The sequence below is a fragment of the Labeo rohita genome, chromosome 12, assembly GCF_022985175.1.
Source record: "Labeo rohita strain BAU-BD-2019 chromosome 12, IGBB_LRoh.1.0, whole genome shotgun sequence".
Classification (NCBI taxonomy): Eukaryota; Metazoa; Chordata; class Actinopteri; order Cypriniformes; family Cyprinidae; genus Labeo; species Labeo rohita.
The window spans coordinates 17753337-17771653 of NC_066880.1; the positions used below are offsets into that span (position 1 = coordinate 17753337).

The window sequence follows — 18317 nt, forward strand, 5'->3', positions numbered from 1 at the left end:
TTCCTTTCTAAAATAGCCTAACTATATACATTCAGAAAGTCTTCAGATTTTGTGGACATTTACACAAAGATCAGTCATTATTCAGGTCACTAATTTACTAATTTTACTAATTTTTAAGATGTGTTTCAACTAATGATAAACACATTGAATTTTGTTATCACTCTGTAGGATATTTAACCATGTATTTGGAAGGCTTTTGTTTTTCAGACACATTTAAATGCACAAATTCAAAAACATTTTTCTCATCTAATACGTTTTATTAAAGTACCCCTGACATTTTAAAATGCATATTTTGCATGTTCATTGGTTCTCTAACCTTGGTTATGGTCACATGACATGCAGGAGTAGTAATTTTTTTTTCTTTAAAATTATTTATTTTCATTTAACATTTTTTAAGATTTAAATAATTATTAGTTTCTCATTAAGCTCATAAACCCCCTGCAATTCCTTCACAAGCTCAGTTGGGAAACCTTGACATAATATAATGTTTAATGCACATTATGTTGTTAATAACAACATATGGCATATATTTTCTTACTCTTTGTACTTTTATGTCAATATGGTACAATATTATCCTATTTACCCTGGTGAAAAAAACAGCATATGCTGGTAGGTATGTTTTGATGCTGGTTTAAGCTGGTCCTTTGCTGGTTTTTGCTGGTCATGTTGCTGGTCAAGGACCAGCACGAACCAGCAAAGGACCAGCATAAACAAGCTAAGGACCAGCATAAACCAGCAAAGGACCATCTTAAACCAGCATCAAAACATACCTAACCAGCATATGCTGGTTTTTTCACCAGGGTAAAAAACAACAAGTTAGGTTAAAAGTAATCTAAAAGTATCAAAAAATAGTCTGATTATATTACCTAAAATGTAATGGATTATGTTCAGTGTTGGGTGTAACGCGTTACAAAGTAACGCGTTACTGTAATAATATTACTTTTTTCAGTAACTAGTAGTGTAAGGCATTACTCGTCTGAAAATGGTAATATTATTACAGTTTTCCCGAGCTAGTTACTTGCGTTACATTTGCCAGTAGCACCTTCATCACACACAAGGCACACAACACAGAGAACAGAAGGGAAGGGGTGGGGGCGTGAATGGAACAGTGATTGGTCTGGGTTTGGCACGAGGTATCATTTACCATCACCGAATGGTCGACACCCGGCAGCCGGCAGCAGAGCGGCACCCGCAAAGACAGATGGGGAAAAATGGAAGCGTCAACAACGGCAAGCTCTTTTTCAGAGGAAGGTTCCCAGTAGCGCTGCACAATTAATCGTATCGCAATCGCAATGTCAGCCTGTGCGATTATATGACGGCAAAATGTTGCGATTATATTAAATAAGTTTGGACTTGAGAACACCTGCTTTTTTTTTTTTTTTTTTTGGATTTGGATTTGAGATTACTGACACTGACCAGAGAGAGGTACTGTGCAAGAATTAGAGGCCCTGTTTCACCTGGTATTAACATGCGTTTTCTGATGCGTCGATCTGATCACAAGTGGACAATGCTAAGTACAGGTGTAAATAGGGGTGTAAAACGTTTTCAGCTTGTCCACTTTTGACCACATCCACTTTTCAAAATCCCGTTTGTGTCCCCCTCACTTTCAAATTCGTTTGTTAAATTAATGTCTCGTATTGTAGAAAGCACGCGCAGCGCCGCTGAGAATTCGCACGATCCTTAAAACGAAACCGAAAGTTAAACGCGCACACGCCTTCAAAAGCAATTTTAATACGCGCTTTTAGAGAGCGGTTCCACAGTGCGCGCAAATTAGGCTACATAACATATATATGTTGTTATTTGTATGTATCCTATAATAGGTTGTGTAGTTGTCTATAGCTCTGTATCAGGCTTAAAAAAATTGGTCTCTATTTGCACTTTGAACATTGAGAGAGTAGCCTAGCCTACTTTGATTATGGCTGCACTATTGTTTGCACTTAATACAGCTATTCTTTTGTTTAGACTATTTTTATTTATACTGTTTTTGTTTATATTTGTAAAAAAGATCTTCAGTTAGGAGGTCAAACGTTCTAGAAGCTCATAATTCATGTACAGTTCTAATGTCTGAAGAGAATCACATGAAGTCATACAGGAGAGACGCCTGTCAGTTGAGTTTGTAATGTATGTAAATGCAGGAATGTGGTCAGAAGTGGTCGAAAGTGGACAGAAGAGATGGATTAAAACGCCAGATGTAAACGACTGTGTCTCCATTGTCCACTTGTGATCCGATCGACCAAAAACATATCCAGTTGTTGGCGTAATAAAGACCCTAAAGAACACTCCTCCTTTGTATCTTCTCCCTCCATCTGATGCATCTCAGGCAATTATAGAGTAATTAAGAAAAAAAATGTAACTAGTAATATAACTAGTAATATAACTAGTTACTTTCTCCAGGGAGTAATAAAGTAAAGTAAGGCATTACTATTTTTGAGAGTAATATGTAATATGTAATATATTACTTTTTTGAGTAACTAGCCCCAACACTGATTATGTTACTAACCATAATTTTGGTCATGTAATTTGGAATCAGTAACGGATTACAATTTGTATGTAATCTACCCAGCTCTGGTCTCTGACATTCCAGCATCCCATAAACATGCTTTAAAACTTAAATAAAGCTATATATGGCACATACTTATACAAGTCAGGCAAGTTTCTCGGTTTACTCGAGAATCGCTGTAAATCAGTTTGATTCGTCGACAAATTGTTCAGATCTTTATATGGGAACCTTGTGAATCGAATCAACGAAAAGATCCGAGTGAAATGAAAGATTCGTTCACTGCCACTTAGAAAAACCTCCTTAATTTATAATTGCAAATATTATTATTATTATTGTTATTATTTAAAAAAAGAAAAAAAACAGGGTACCATTATAAATGATTTAAAAAAAATACTTAAAATGTTAACGCGCCTCACAGAAACCTTTGTTTACTTCCTCCTTCATGGATTAACCAGTCACTCCGCTCTTGTCTCGCCATTGGTTCTTGCCGTTCAATAAACGTCTCTGATTCGCTAGTGGAGCTGTCAGTCAAATTGTGGCGCACTGACTGGATGCATGCGCGGTTGTATCGGGATACAAAGTTCTCTTGCAGAAAAGAGAAAAGTGCCAAATCTTAAATTGAAGAAAGTTTGGTTTTTTTCCAACTTTAAGTGAAACAACCCTAAAACGGTTATTAGAAGAAGCGAACAATAATGGCGGAGTGGAGAGAGTACTATCAAAACGAAGACGACGAGGTTGAGGAGGATGAAGAGGATTCTGGAGGTTAGCACAGCTAACCTGAACTGCATTAATCGCCCTTTTTGATATAAATTGCACGATTTGTAATCCATTAAACTTGCTTACATTAATTTAAGATGTAATTAAATATAAATTCCTTATTACTTTTTAATTAACAGGTGATTACAAAATCAGTGGTCGCGACAGTCTGGTGTTTTTGGTTGATGCATCCAAAGAGATGTTCGTCAAGGGTGAGGATGGAGAGCCTTCAAATTTTGACATGACTATGCAGGTGAGTCAAATTAACATTTTATTAATTCATTATCTTTTATTTTCAGAATCTATTTTTGTGTTTGTGTCCTGTTCAAATCTAAAATAAATTATTTCCCCTTGCATCTAGTGTGTGCGTAGTGTGTACACTAGTAAGATCATAAGCAGTGACAAAGACTTGGTCGCTTTGGTGTTCTATGGGACTGAGCAGAGCAAGAACCCAAGAAACTCTTTCAAGCATGTCTACGTCTACCACGACTTGGATTCACCTGGTGGGTAACTAAATGTGTGCTTTTCAGATTGCATATATGATGGCGAATTTATCGCATGTACTGATTCCCTTATCAGGAGCCCAGCGTGTACAGGATATTGATAAACTGCAGGGTGAGAAAGGAGCTCAAGTGGCTGAAAAGACCATGGGCAGTGGAGAAACGTCCCTCGGAGAGGCTCTGTGGTGCTGCTCCAACCTTTACAGTGACATCAAGTTGCGACTGTCACACAAGCGCCTGATGATCTTCACTTGCAGGGATAACCCTCACGGAGGAGACAATGCTAAAGACAGACAGGCTCGTACAAAAGCTGCTGACCTTAAAGAGACAGGTAGGCTGATTAGAAGCAAAAAAAGATAGTTTTCCTGACGAATAATGGACATTTTTTAACATATGTTCTGTTCTTCCTCAGGTGTGGTTATAGACTTGATGCACCTTACAAAGCCGGGAGGTTTTGACGTTTCTCTGTTCTTCTGTGACATTGTAAGCCCTCCAGAAGATGAAAGTGAGCTTGGCCTCCAAATTGAGCCCAGTAGGAAACTCGAGGACTTGACGAAGAGGGTCAGAGCTAAAGAGTTAAAGAAAAGAGCTCAAAGCAGGTAAATGCACTGCACATAACTAACCAACTAGGAAGACTGGATAATGTTCCTGAGGTAAATGCAATGTTAAGTGACATTGTTCACAAGCTATTTATTGATGTCTTGCTCTAGTTAAAACACTGATTGAGAGTTTTACACATTTTTCCACCTCTTGTGGTTTACAGGATATAATCGGCCCCTAATTATCAGGTGTTTTTGAACAATTGTCCATCTAGACAGATGCTTTTATTGGCTGATACATCAGTGCATCCCTAATTAAATAGATTTTAATTTTTAACATTGGATTTTGCAGTATTTATAGCAGTTTCACTTTGATTGACCACATGTAAAAATAGAACAAAATAGTTCCAGAATGCAGTGCATTGATTTATATGGGTTATTCTACAGAATGGTCCACACCGCTGTCCCACAACCAAAAAACACATTTAAACACATTTACTAAAATCTATTGAAACTTACAGTAATATTTAGAATATTAGTAAGTGTAATATATGTAAAATCATCATTTATTGGGTACTTTCAACTGGAAGGTGGCTGTCCTGAACCCTAACCTCTAAATTTCAACTTGTGAAAATGATATTGAAATATATTTTTAATTTTTTTCCGTTGTTGTTTTTAAAAGTATCTTTTTGGTTCTTTTCAAAAGTTAAAAAAATGTATATTTTAGATTTTATGTGTAAATTATGAAACTTTATGTAAAAAAAGAATGTGTAACGCATTTTCACGTCACTGCCGAAACAGTGTATGTTTTAGTCCATTGGCTGAGACTGATTTTAACTGCACCTCTACATTTATGATCAGCAAATATTTGTGTCACTCTCTTTCATAGCTACATGGGGAGTAGATAGGCCCAATCATTTTGAGGTAAATGTTCAAAAGTATGAAACATTTGTGTGTAGATTTAAGGAACATCACTGCTGAACACATTTTTCTGCCATTAAGCACACTTTTTGGGAGTTATTCCATAACATTTAGTTTTTATATATGTACCACTGTTCAGAACTGTGATGGGTAACCATGTGCTGATTAGCATCTTTTAGCATCTAAAATTGTCACTACCAAAACAGTCACGACTGAAACATTTGGTGAAGTTTTGGTAGTGGCATCTCTGTTTTTTTGGGGGGTGTTATTCCATAAAATTGTCGCTACCGAAACAGTCACGACCGAAACATGTCATCATTGTTTCGGTAGTGACGAAAGGGAACACCTAATCCTCATATTTGGTGGAAATAAACTAAATTTTAGTACAGTTTTTGGTTTTAGTATATTTTAGTAGTATTTTAGTATGCAACTTAAAATTCTGCAATGTGATGTGGCTGCTACCAAAGCATCACTGTTGCTATCAAAAATGTGCAGTCTCTACCAAAACACGGAATGTTTTGTCAAAAATAAAATATGCTGAATTATCAACTAAGATGTAATGTTTTTGGTTCAGTGTATATTCAAACTAATGAAGCCTTAACTTTTGAAATCAGTATGATCAATCGTTTGCCTTTTACAAAGAAAAAATGTGATTCAAAATACAACAAATCTCATAAATTATATCTAAAGTATTGTTAAAATATAATTGTTATTGATTTACGTCTGAAAAAATGTAATAAAATAGCAAAAAATATATTTACAATGTAGATGTAATCAAAATCTTAATCGGTCAATATAACCCTTATGAAATTAATATTACCGTGTTTTGGTAGTGACAAATTTGGTGAGAGGACAAACATTCCAAAACGTTCCGAAAATACAATATGAGAATTAACTGCACAATTGCTAGAAATGTGTACCTTGGATATTATACAGTTTGCATACATACAATTTTTTGGGGAAAATACTAGAATGGCCCATATATGTTTTTCGTTGTGTTTAAGGTTAACGTTCTCTCTTGGAGAAGGTGTCAATTTGGCAGTTGGCGTGTATGTGTTGGCCAGGACTGCCACCAAACCTCCTGCCGTCAAACTTTACAGAGATACCAATGAACCGGTGCGCACCAAAACCCGTTACTTCCACGCCCATAATGGGGGTATACTTTTGCCAAACGATATGAAGAGGGCGCAAGTAAGACATTAGTTGTCACCTTAAATCAAACTCAGTGTTATCACAAAGCTATACTGTAACTTGCTGTTTGTGTCCCTTTTATACTTCATTTACTATTTTCAATGAAGGTTTATGGGAAGAAACAGATTGTGATGGAAAAGGATGAGGTGGATGAGATCAAGAAGTTTGATGATCCAGGTTTGGTTCTGATGGGTTTTAAGCCCATGGACCGCCTCAAACTGCACCATCATATACGGCCCGCGCTCTTCATATACCCTGAGGAAGAGCAAATATCAGGCAGGTCTTCATTTGTTGATGTCTTGAGCCTAAGCAGCTGTTTCAGTTCACTGAAACTGATTATTTTCACATTGCTCATCGTAAGTCCTTTATTTTTCTTTTAGGAAGCTCCTGTATGTTTACAGCTCTGCTTTTGAAGTGCAGTGAAAAAAACGTATTTGCATTGTGCAGATACATCCCTCGTCGTAACACTCCACCTCGCTTTGTGGCACTAGTTCCCCAGAGAGAAGAACTGGATCAGAGTCGAACCCAGGCAACACCTCCAGGTAACCTGCAATCAAGACTGAACAATTTTCATTTATGCTAAACATGTTACTTTTAACTGTATGGCTATTTGATTTTGAAATTGAAATTGTGGGATTTTGTATTTTAGGCTTCCATGTGATATTTCTTCCCTTTGCCGATGACATACGCACTGTGGATGCTCACGTGGGTCCCACAGCCTCTGATGAGCAAGTGGACAAGATGAAAGAGATTGTGCACAAGCTCCGCTTTAAATACAGGTGTGTGGTTTTCTACAAGTTGTACAAGTTTTTCAAGCATGGAGTTTTAGCTGATTTGCACTGTAAATCTTATGTTTTTACAGGAGTGATTCATTTGAAAACCCAGTGCTACAACAACACTACAGGAACCTGGAGGCTTTGGCTCTGGATATGCTTGCACCTGAGCCCATTGAAGACTTAACAAGTATTTCTTATGTTCTAAAATGTTTTTAATGGATAATTGCTCTTTTGCTGTTCTATTGCTGTCTCACACTCTATATGTTCCCTCAGTGCCCAAGGTACAAATGATGGATGATCGTCTTGGACCACTGGTTCAAGAGTTCAAAGATGTAGTCTACCCTCCTGATTATAACCCAGAAGGGAAGCCTGCGGCTAAACGCAAACCTGGTGAGATTTCATGTGATATTATTTTGATATAAAGCATGAATCAGGGATGTAATTTTCTGTATTTAAGCAGATTAAAGTGGATTTTAAATGGCGCCATTGAACTGGTCTATGCAGCAGACACTCAGAGTGTCAGCCAGGGTCCACAATTAACAAATCAGTGTTGGCCGATACCTGACCACAGCTTGTTTCAAAATGAAGCGTGGCACTGAGTTTGTTTATAAGCAAGCAGCCCACGATCCAGTGTTTTTTATGTCTCTAAAGGCTCCATGTGAATTTCATTTCAAGTGCTGGGTCGCTTAAAATGTGCATTTGAAAAGCACATGCCAACCAAAATCATTTATAAATCTGCTGATAATAGAGAAGTTACAGTCTCTATACTGTACTTTTACTGTTCTGTGACAGTTCTTCTCCTCACTGTCCGCTGACATGAGGATGAGTAATTAATGACAGAATTTTCATTTTTGGGTAAACTAACCCTTTAATTTTAAAATAATTATGTAGAGTTATTAAATTTTCTTCTTTTTTTTGTCTTGATAACATACATAATTCATAATAATACTGTGGGGTACTGTGAAGACAAAGTAGGATGTTTCAGTAGGCATTGGAAATTACATCTAATTTACATAGATTGGCTGTCCCATTTTCGTAACAGTGCCATTACATTCAGAAATGTTGAAAATAGGCAGTAACAATCTTGACTTGTCTCATCCATTTGCCCAGCTGAATCTGGTGGTGGTGCTGAAAAGAAGCCAAAAATTGAGATCTCTGAGGAAGACCTGAAAAACCATGTGGCAAATGGCACCTTGGGAAAACTCACAGTGCCTGTGCTAAAAGATGCCTGCAAGCAGTTTAAAATACGTACAACTGGAACCAAGAAACAGGAACTAATAGATGCCTTGACCATGCAGTTCTCCAAATAAAAGTTCTTAATGCCTTGCCCATATTTGAGGGAGAAAAAACCTTGACACCTTGATTACATACTTGTTTATAGAATAAATACAGAAATATTTCTACATTCTCTACACACAACTTGCCTAGCTAGAGCAAAATTCTGTTCAGCATTGTGACTGTTGTCATAATGGATATAATAAAAGCTTGAATTTTGTAATTTTGACAGTAGCATTGAACATCATTTGCTTTCTATTCTTTAAACATTTGCTTTTTATTCTTCATTTTTTTAGAAGCCTCACCAGGCATGATTTTATACAGAACAGTAAAGGAAAAAATTTAATCTAGAATCTCGAAACACACTTTGGGTAAACTTGAATTTTTATGGAAACTTTTTTTAATGTTTTCCTTTGTTAGTTTGAAGGTTGACAGTGTAGATTACAATATTCATGTCTGCGAAATTGAATGCCCATCCTGAATGTATAGTGCCTTGCGAAATTATTCACACCCCTTCATTTTTTTTGTTCACCCTTTGTGATGTTGCAGCCTTTTGTTGAACTGCTTTAAATGACTTATTTTCCCACATCAATCTACACTCCATACACCATTATGACAAAGCAAAAACAGAATTGTCACAATTTTATTAAAAATAAAAAATCTGAAATAAGTACATTTGATAAGTATTTATACCCTTAACTCAGTACTTAACTGAAGCACCTTTACAGCCTCAAGTCTTTTTGGGTATGAGGCGACAAGCTTTGCACATCAGCATTTGGCAATTATCTGTCATTCTTCAATTCACCTCTTCACCTCTCAAGCTCTGTCAGCTTGGTTGTGGGCTAGCAGACATTTTCAGGTTTCTCCAGAAATGTTTGATTGGGTTCAAGCCCAGGCTCTGGCTGGACCACTCAAGAACATTCACAGAGTTGTCTATAAGCCACTCTTGCTGTGTGCTTAGGGTCATTGTCCTGTTGGAAGGTAAACCTTCTGCCCAGTCTGAGGTTCTGAATGCTGAGTGCATTGAGCTTTTCTTCTACTTTGACGAGTCATTCAACCCCTGCCACAGCATGAGGCTGCTACCACCACACTTTACTGTTGGAATAGTACTCTTCATGTGATAAGCAGTTCCTGGTTTCCTTCATACATGATGCTTGGAACTGAGGTTCATCAAAACAGAGAATCTTGTTTCTCACAATCTGAAAGTGGTTTAGGTGCTTTTTTGCTAATTCCAAGGGGGTTTTCATGCGTCTTCACTGAGAATTAGATTGAGTTTGGCCACACTGCCATAAAGCCCAGATTGGTGCAGTGATGTTTGCATGATATGATACGATCATGGAGCTCAACTAGAGTGGCCATCAGGTTCTTGGTCACCACTCTAACCAAAGCCCTTCTCCATCAGATGTTCAGTTTGGCCAGGAGGCCAGCTCTAGAAAGAGTCCTGGTTGTTTTAAACTTTCATTATGGATATTGGAGGCTACATTCTTCTGTGAACCTTTAATGCAGCAGAGCATTTTCTGAACTCTTCCCGAAATCTGTGGCTTGATGCTATCCTGTTTCAGAGCTCTACCCGAAGTGTTTGGACCTCAGAGCTTGGTTTTTGCTCTGATATGCATTTTTTTAGCCACTAGACCTTTTATTAAGACAGGTTGCCACAGGTTAGCTTCACTCAATGTGTAGTAACATCTACAAACAATATGAATGCTCCTGAGCTAAATTTGAACTGTCCCAGATAATGGTATGAATACTTATGCAATGGAATCATTTAAGTTTTTTAGTTTTAATAAATCAGCAAAGATGTTAAAATCTGTTTTCTTTGCTTTGCCATTATGGAGTGTAGATTTAAATTAATTTAAAGCAGTTTAACATAAGGCAGCAACTTAAAACATGGAAAAAATGAAGGGGTATGAATACTTTCGCAAGGCATTGTAATTCTACAAATCCATTCTTGCATGTATGTTTAGTAAACATAGGGTTTAGAAACTAGTTTGTTTAATACTCTCTCAATCCATTCCACTGATTTTACTTTAGAATCAGTGTAGAAATAGTGAGGGGGGAAAATAGTTTCCATCTCCAGCCCAGGCATGAGAAAATATCTGATACTTATTATTTTGTTATACAACAGTTTACTAGTTTGTGGGTTTCTAGAACACCTGGCATGAAGCAATAAGGCATTGTCATTTGTTTTCTCATTAGCACGAAAAGAAAACAAACAGAAGGATGACTACTCATTTGCCACAGATGTTAGAAATTACAGCAGATCTAAATGTAGATGTCTGGATTTTATTTTCAGCTAAACCAATAAAGCACAGAGCTAGAGGGCTGTTTATACACCCTACACAATCCGAAAATATTTAATCAGAGGGGGAAAATTAGGAAAATTAACCTCTCCAAAAAAAATAGGAAGTCTCTTATTAATTTCCTAATGTGGGGCATGTGGGCGACCGAGACGTGTATGACAGTCCCATGGGATGCAACCTGCTCGTGACGCAAGCCAGCGGAAAGCCAATGACGTTTTGCGCATGCTCACGTTGAGCCAGAGAGCTGCAAGGAAAAAGTACAAGAGACAAAGGAATAAACAACTCAAGGAGTGGACGCGAAAACGGAAAGTTAGAGGAACGAAAGCAGCCCAGACTGTAACATATCGTATGTGGACAGAGGTAAGTGCTAGGAAGGACTACACTGACATTTTGAAAGGTGTCGTTTTATCCGTTGCTATCAAACGAGTAGCACGTAGCCGGAGTGTCAAATTGGTCTGAACGCAGTAGTTCAGAAGCCCAAACAGAAATATGTCATGTCTTAAGATGTCTTGTTAAACTTATGTACGAAGTGTTAAGTATCGTTTCTCTCCGTGAATAAGTCATAAACACCCATCCAGTCAGCTGGCAGGAAGTTTTGTACAGCCATTCCCAATGCAGTCATCCTGGGCACAACTTGACGCCTTCTAGGTGTCAAAAGGGTTCGTGTTTAGACTTGCCACTCGGTTAAACGCTAATTAATGTTAGGTATTGCAGCTGTTGCTGTTAATAGCTGATTTATAATCACTCTCTTGTTGTGTTTCCTTCTGACTCTAAAGCCAAGGTTATCTCTGCAGTTCTCACGGTGGTCGTCTACCATGGCAATTGCCAGGGTCCTGCACTGCTGACCCATTTAGTCCAAGTCAGCTGTACAAGTCATGCTGTAAGTCTTTTCCACCCTGATGTCAGCCAAAATGGAAAGAACTGCTCTGCCCTAGTGGTTACTATGGTGCTTGGCAAGTCTTTGTGCAATAACAACATGAAGAACACAGAAAGAGGACACAGTCGAATCCGCTTCTGAGAAGACACGTCGGTTTCCACTTGCGTTTTAGTTCTTTTCACTGATTCCCTGCAAGGTGCACTGGCTCACCTTTCACTCCAGTAGCCACCTCCCCTCCCCTTGCCACTCATCCCAAGCAGCTGAGAGGTTGCTGTGGAGATGATAGTGGTGACATAGCAGCAGGAATGGGGAGTACTCCATGTTCTGGTAAGGGGAGGGGGGTCGGGGGTTTTCAGGAGCTGGGCTGTATGCCATGGAAGGTCAGCAAGCAGAAAGGAGAAGCCGTCGGCGGACGTGGGTCCGAGCTGGAGGATAGGCCGAACGCTGGAACGCCCCCCGCCTCGTCGCAACCTCCCGCCATTTATCACGAAAAACAGCATAGAGAGCTGTGCGCTCTGCACGCCCTAAACAATGTCTTCCAGGACGGAGCGGCATTCAGCCGCGATGCACTTCAGGACATCTACCAGAGGTCAGTGCTAAGATTATGTACAGTATTGTTCTTGAAGTGATCTAATTTTGGATTTTTTTTTAGCCACACTTCTGCTTCCTCTTTCTTTTTCAGGCTGTCCCCTAGCACTTTGGTCACACCCCACAAGAAAAACATGCTGGGAAATGGCAACTATGATGTGAACGTCATCATGGCTGCGTTGCAGACTCGTGGGTTTGAGGCTGTTTGGTGGGACAAGAGAAGGTACTTTATTACGCTGTTGTAGTTTCAAAGCCGTCAGAAATGTGGTTTAAAACATGCAGCAAAATCTTGTTTCACATGGTTTTGAAACATGTACATACAGTGGTGGCCAAAATTATTAGAACACTAGTATTTTCACTAGCTAAAAAATGGCTTTAAGTCAGTTATTTCTATCTTTTGCTGTAGTGTCAGTAGGAAATATCCGTTTACATTTCCAAGCCATTAATTGTAATAATCCAGTGAGATTTTTGTTTGCACAAGTAGTGACAACAGCCAGTGCTCCACACAGAGGAATGACATGAAGAAACAAAACAAACTGAGACAGCCTAAATCCAGAAGAACTGTGGCAACATCTCCAAGATGCTTCAAGAAACCTACCTGCAAAGCTACAGTATTAAGTTTATAAGTGTAAAAATGCTGTAAAATGAGGATGCTGTCATAAATTTCTTTATCAGTTAACTTCTGTTAACTAAATTAAATCAATATTTGGTGTGACCATCCTTTGCTTTTAAAGCAGATTTTGCGCGAGTTGAAGCATCTTGTAGACGTTGCCGCAGTTCTTCTGGGTTTAGGCTGTCTCAGTTTGTTCTGTTTCTTCATGTCATGATGATGAGATCAGGACAGCGTTTCCCAAAACCAAAGCCTAAGTTGATAGCCGTAGCTCCATTGGTTTCAATGGGTCTATGATGTACTTAGGCTTACGATGCTTTTGGGAAACGCAGCCCTGATCTCTACGTGGAGCACTGGCTGTTGTCAGACTGCTTGTGCAAACAAAAATCTATTAAATTTATTACAATTAATGACAATGAATGTTTGGAAATGTAAACTGATATTTCCTACTGACACACTACAGCAAAAGCTAGAAATAACTGACTTAACCATTTTTTAGCTGGTGAAAATACTAGTGTTCTAATAATTTCAGCCACCACTGTATCTTAAAGTCAGCATGAAACAGAAATCACAGTTTTTTTTCTGTATTATAATGTATAGCCAAGTAAAACAGCAAACTGTAGGAAAGGAAAACTGGAAATTGATTGGATTATTTGATCCTTGTCGTTTGCAAGTTGCTGCAGCTGCAGAGAAAGGAAGTTTGTGTTTCTGATTAAACATTACATGGGTACATGAATAAAAAAAAAACAAACAAACAAACTGGATATGTAAGCTATAATAAACACAGAAATATGAAAAATAGTATTGTGAATTTTGAATTAGTGGTAAGTTTAATACGTTGTTTTTTCCTAAAGATTAGTTTTTTGAAATATGAAGGATTAATTATTATAATTACGTTTTTGGTCGCATCAAATTATATTTTATAGCCTGAACTAACCTGCCTTGTCATAAAAGGTCAACTTATTTGTTATTTTAAGAAACGTATTGACCTTTACAAACAGTCATGAGGATCTGCCACGTTCCTCACTATGATATAATTTCCTGTTTTATGCACCACATGACTTGACTTCAGCAGACTGAATGTTTTTAAGATGTTATAGCAGTAAAACACTTCTGCTGATAAAGAAACCATTTTTTTTTCAACATCTAACTCCTTTTACATCTACTACTTAGAATTTTTTTTAAATAAGAATTTTTAATTATTATTATTATTATGATACCAAGACAGTATCACTCATTTATGAATACAAAAATATAGGAAGATACAAGCATAGTTCACCCCGAAATAAAGTGTATACAGGTCGTTCCAGATCTGTATGCATTTCTTTTATCTGCAGAACTCAAATGAAGATATTTTCAATGTTATTGGTAACCAAACAGTTTTGGGTCGCATTCACTTCCATTGTACTTACATCATGGTTTGGTCAGTTACCCGGATACGCTGCCATATTGGAGATCCTTGGATGTAAACAACCCATTGATTTGCACGGTTAATTTTCTTCTGAATACGTTTTTCTGCTCATTTGTGCTGTCTAAACCACTGAAAAAATGGGTGGAAGCTGCTAAATCATATCCACCTTATTCTTCAATGTGGAAGTAAGCTGTTTTCTGGTGATGTCTTAGATGTCCGATTCATAATCCACCATAGGGAAATAACGAGAAGAATATCGAAGTGCAGTAAACGGTAAAACAGTTGATACTACACACCATAATTAACATAATACAATAAAATAATATGGTAAGACACAGCAGTTTGCAATGTCAAGCAGCAAAATGAGCTTTTTGTGCAGCTAAAAATAGCTGGAAGTGGATGAGACCGGAAGCCAGACACAAAAAATGTACAAATTACTGCACCCACACTCATGGGAAAAACAAGAGAAGGGTTTAGTAAGCAGGAAAGGACACAATATTTTAACAAACTAAAGCAAATAGGTGGTAAAGATACTTATGAGTAGTATTAATTAGTATTATGTTAGCCTAATATTTTACCAAGCTGACTGGAAATAAAAACAAACAGCAATGTTGTCAAGATTCTTGCCCTGGAAATCCTGGTTCAGTCAGTTTTTTGCACTCTTCTCCTTGATTTGTTGTAACTTTTGGCAGTCTGTAGTACTCCAAATGTTTTTCCTGGTCCAACCGATTAGTACAGACCAAAACATGATAATAATTGACCATTTTCAGCAGCATAAATTAGCTAAATTTGCGAGTTCCACTCGGTTTAGTGGCATTTTTTACATTTAGTGCTGCCAATATGGCCGATTCATGACGCACTCTATAATAAATACAATCAAAGTCAGCGGGAACTGAAATTGTTTGGTTGGCAACATTCTGCAAAATATCTTCTTTTATGTTTATAGAAGAAAGTCATACAAGTTTGGTGAGGGTGAGTAAATGATGACAGAATTTAAATTTTTGGGTGGAGTTTGCCCAAGAAATGACATGCTTAGCATAGAAGAGGTGTATTTGAACATGTTTTGTTTTATTTAGTACATGACAAATTTGGGTCCTATGTGCTCATTATGCTCTATAGGGATGTCGGCAGCATTGCACTGCCGAACGTCACTGGATTCATCTTGAATGTGCCATCCAATCTGCGCTGGGGGCCGCTGCGATTGCCCCTTAAGCGGCAACACTGGATTGGAGTTCGAGAAGTGGGAGGAGTCTACTATAACTTGGACTCCAAACTGCGCAGTCCTCATGCTATCGGAACAGCTGATGAACTGAGGTAAGTGTGAAATGCATAAGTGAAAAGTACCAGTCGGTTTCAATGCCAAGCTCTTTTTTTTACTCTAGCTATCGTTCTGATGATTTCACAGGAAGTTCCTGCGTCACCAGCTTCGGGGGAAGAACTGTGAACTTCTACTGGTTGTGCCAGAGGAGGTGGAAGTCCACCAGACGTGGAGGTCTGATAACTGATGAATGTTTTGGATCCCTTTTTCCTTTTGTATATTGTTTGTTTGTTTTTTGTTTTGGAGGTTTCTCAAGTTCATGCTCAGGAGGGGAATGTGAGGTTCAATCAGGGACCCATTTAAAGAGCAAATGGAGTTGCACTCAACTAGTCATGAAAGCACACTGCTCAGACTTTGTTTACACACACACAAACACACCGCTGGACTCTTGCCATGGAGACTGAAGCAGCAAAGAACACACACAGGGATATCACGAGACAACTAAACACTACGCAGAGAATTTCGTTTGGTATTTGGGATTCTGATGCATTTTTTTATACATTGATTATTTCTTTTACTTTGTACTGTTTTCTGACATGAAAGTGAGAGGTTATGGAATTGTTAGTGATGTGTTCTCCTTGTGCATCACCTGTCATCCTCAACACTTTCCATGTGATTTCCCGTGCATCCATGTGATCGTCTGAACTGTCCGCCACAGGTCACCAAAAAAGGTATTTGTTTGACCAACTGGATTTTGTTTAACAGGGGTGCAGATGTACTTATTTAGTGCATGTACTTGAAGATTTAGAGAAGGAACACCAGTAGCCCCTGCTTAACCGTTTCCTACATATTTAATGGCATAGTGACAGATGAGATGTTTCCTGTGTATCACAGTACAGCATGGCACCACAGTAATTGGATGTTTTGTGTTGGTTTCCAATAACATATGTTACCAAAACGGTCACTTGTTAATCTCTTTCCTTAAATGGTTGCTCTTGACACACTTTCTTGTTAAACAGTTAAGGTTAGACTTGATGAATCCTAGACTACATGTAGGAAAACGGTGAGTGTTGGTGGTTTAAAAAAAAAAAAAAAAAGTTCAGCTGCCAAAAACTGTGTTGTTACTCGAAACAGTTATATGTACTTTGTAGAGTTAGGCTGAGGTCACTGAAATTTTTTTGTTGATTGATGTTGGGTTAACATGGCCTTAAACTGTTTACAGGGAGCAGATTACACAAAGGGAAGTCTAATAACGCATCTCAGGTTATCTTCAGATCTGACTTGATTCACTTATTAAACACCGATCTTTAACATATTATGTAAAACACTTCAAATAGATTATAGACACTCGAATCAGATACTACAACTTAAAAGGAACATTCCACATGTCCATACACAGGGTGCTTTGTAATACTGTAGAGATGACTAGATTCCTTTGCCATGACAATCTAAATCCCCACAACCCTTTTTTCAGGGGGACGGGGACAACATGTGCTCATGCCATTGTTTTCCATTCAAATAAAATGCTTATGATGGCACTTTATGTATGATGTAAAATGTGCTGTGACATCATTAAAAATGTCTTTGTATGTATACGGTGTGGTGCTGCTTTTCTATCTTGTTCATGTCACCAGGGTTTTTCATTCTTTTAGATGCTAAGGACCACCAAATATTATCATCTATGTGAGGGACATACCAAATTTAATTCTTTAACGCGGATGTAAGCTTGTTGGAGAGACTTCCGTTTTATTATTCGCTATAGGGAAATAGCGAGAAGAATATGCATTAAACAATAAAACTTTTTGCACTACACTACATTAAAATAACATGGTACGATACATCAATTTGTAATATCAAGCAGCAAAACAAGCTGTTTCGTACAGCTAAAACTAGCTGGATGCAGATGAGACCAGAAGCCAGACCCATAAAATTTACAAATGGCCACATCTGTTCTTACGGGAAAAATAAAGTGGATATATTTGTGTATAAAGACTCAATTTATCCACCTCATTTTTTTCTTTAAGAGTGGGCGTGGCCATTCTACATTTTATGTGGGAGGCTTCCGGTCTCATCCGCGTCCAGTTGTTTAGCTGTACAAAACAGCTGGTTTTACTGCTTGATATTTCAGACTGGTGTGTCTTGCCAATGGCAAGTTACTATATTATTTTTTATGAACAGTGGTTTGTAGTGCAAACAGTTTTAGCATTCGCTGTACTTTGTTACTCTTCTCATTATTTGCCTACAGCGGCTAATGAACCGGAAGTCTTGCACATTCATAGAAAACGTCTTACTTCCGCGTTGAAAAACAAGGTACTTGTTGTATTTGGGAAATATTTAGCTTCTTTTGTTACTATTTACATTCATCGTTTTTTGTTTAATTTTATTATTTATTTCTTATTTATTTCGACGCCGTTTTTCTCTAAACTTTTCTACAGATTCCCTAGCGCTCCCTTCCCGTTTTTTAACATAACAATTTTGTAATCTATAAATACTTTATATTCACCAAATTTTCCACAAAAATATTGAGCAGAACAACCGTTAACATTGATTATAACAAGAAATGTTTTTTTTAACACCAAATCAGCATATTATAATGATTTCTGAAGGATCATGTGACATTGAAGAATTGTAATGGCTGCTGAAATCTTTTTTTTTTTTTTTTTTTTTTGCAATTATGTACACATTAATACAAATATATACATCTCACAACAGAAGTAGAAAAAGGGTATACAGAGAGAATAATAAAAAAAAACACACACAAAAGAACAAGTGCATGTACATTAGTAAAAAGGATCTATGCCAGGGATAAAAGAAA

General features: G+C 37.7%; 2 protein-coding genes across 3 annotated transcripts; both read left to right on the forward strand.

Moving 5' to 3' along the window:
- The first annotated feature begins 3038 nt into the window (after window positions 1-3038).
- On the forward strand, window positions 3039-8685 carry xrcc6 (X-ray repair complementing defective repair in Chinese hamster cells 6). 2 transcript variants are annotated; one of them, XM_051125015.1, is made up of 12 exons: window positions 3039-3262; window positions 3397-3509; window positions 3618-3759; window positions 3836-4087; window positions 4169-4355; window positions 6221-6407; window positions 6515-6687; window positions 6792-6949; window positions 7057-7186; window positions 7270-7370; window positions 7457-7573; window positions 8294-8685. In XM_051125015.1, exons 1-12 carry the CDS (start codon window positions 3193-3195, stop codon window positions 8491-8493), a joined length of 1830 nt encoding a protein of 609 aa, XP_050980972.1. In that variant the 5' UTR covers window positions 3039-3192; the 3' UTR covers window positions 8494-8685. The 2 variants fall into 2 exon arrangements, with proteins under 2 accessions (XP_050980972.1, XP_050980973.1); XM_051125016.1 differs by having other exon boundaries at window positions 6221-6332.
- Window positions 8686-10949: 2264 nt separating this feature from the next.
- Window positions 10950-17095, forward strand: josd1 (Josephin domain containing 1). The gene is made up of 5 exons (XM_051125046.1): window positions 10950-11118; window positions 11535-12224; window positions 12318-12446; window positions 15364-15558; window positions 15650-17095. Exons 2-5 carry the CDS (start codon window positions 11941-11943, stop codon window positions 15747-15749), a joined length of 708 nt encoding a protein of 235 aa, XP_050981003.1. The 5' UTR covers window positions 10950-11118; window positions 11535-11940; the 3' UTR covers window positions 15750-17095.
- The last annotated feature ends 1222 nt before the right edge of the window (window positions 17096-18317 follow it).

Coding starts and splice junctions, on each gene's coding strand:
- xrcc6 (XM_051125015.1), top strand. CDS start 3,193: ATGGCGGAGTGGAGAGAGTACTATCAAAACGAAGACGACGAGGTTGAG. Junction 3,510..3,617: donor ATTTTGACATGACTATGCAG/GTGAGTCAAATT, acceptor CCTTGCATCTAG/TGTGTGCGTAGTGTGTACAC. Junction 7,187..7,269: donor AAGCTCCGCTTTAAATACAG/GTGTGTGGTTTT, acceptor ATGTTTTTACAG/GAGTGATTCATTTGAAAACC.
- josd1 (XM_051125046.1), top strand. CDS start 11,941: ATGGGGAGTACTCCATGTTCTGGTAAGGGGAGGGGGGTCGGGGGTTTT. Junction 12,225..12,317: donor CTTCAGGACATCTACCAGAG/GTCAGTGCTAAG, acceptor TTTCTTTTTCAG/GCTGTCCCCTAGCACTTTGG. Junction 15,559..15,649: donor GGAACAGCTGATGAACTGAG/GTAAGTGTGAAA, acceptor ATGATTTCACAG/GAAGTTCCTGCGTCACCAGC.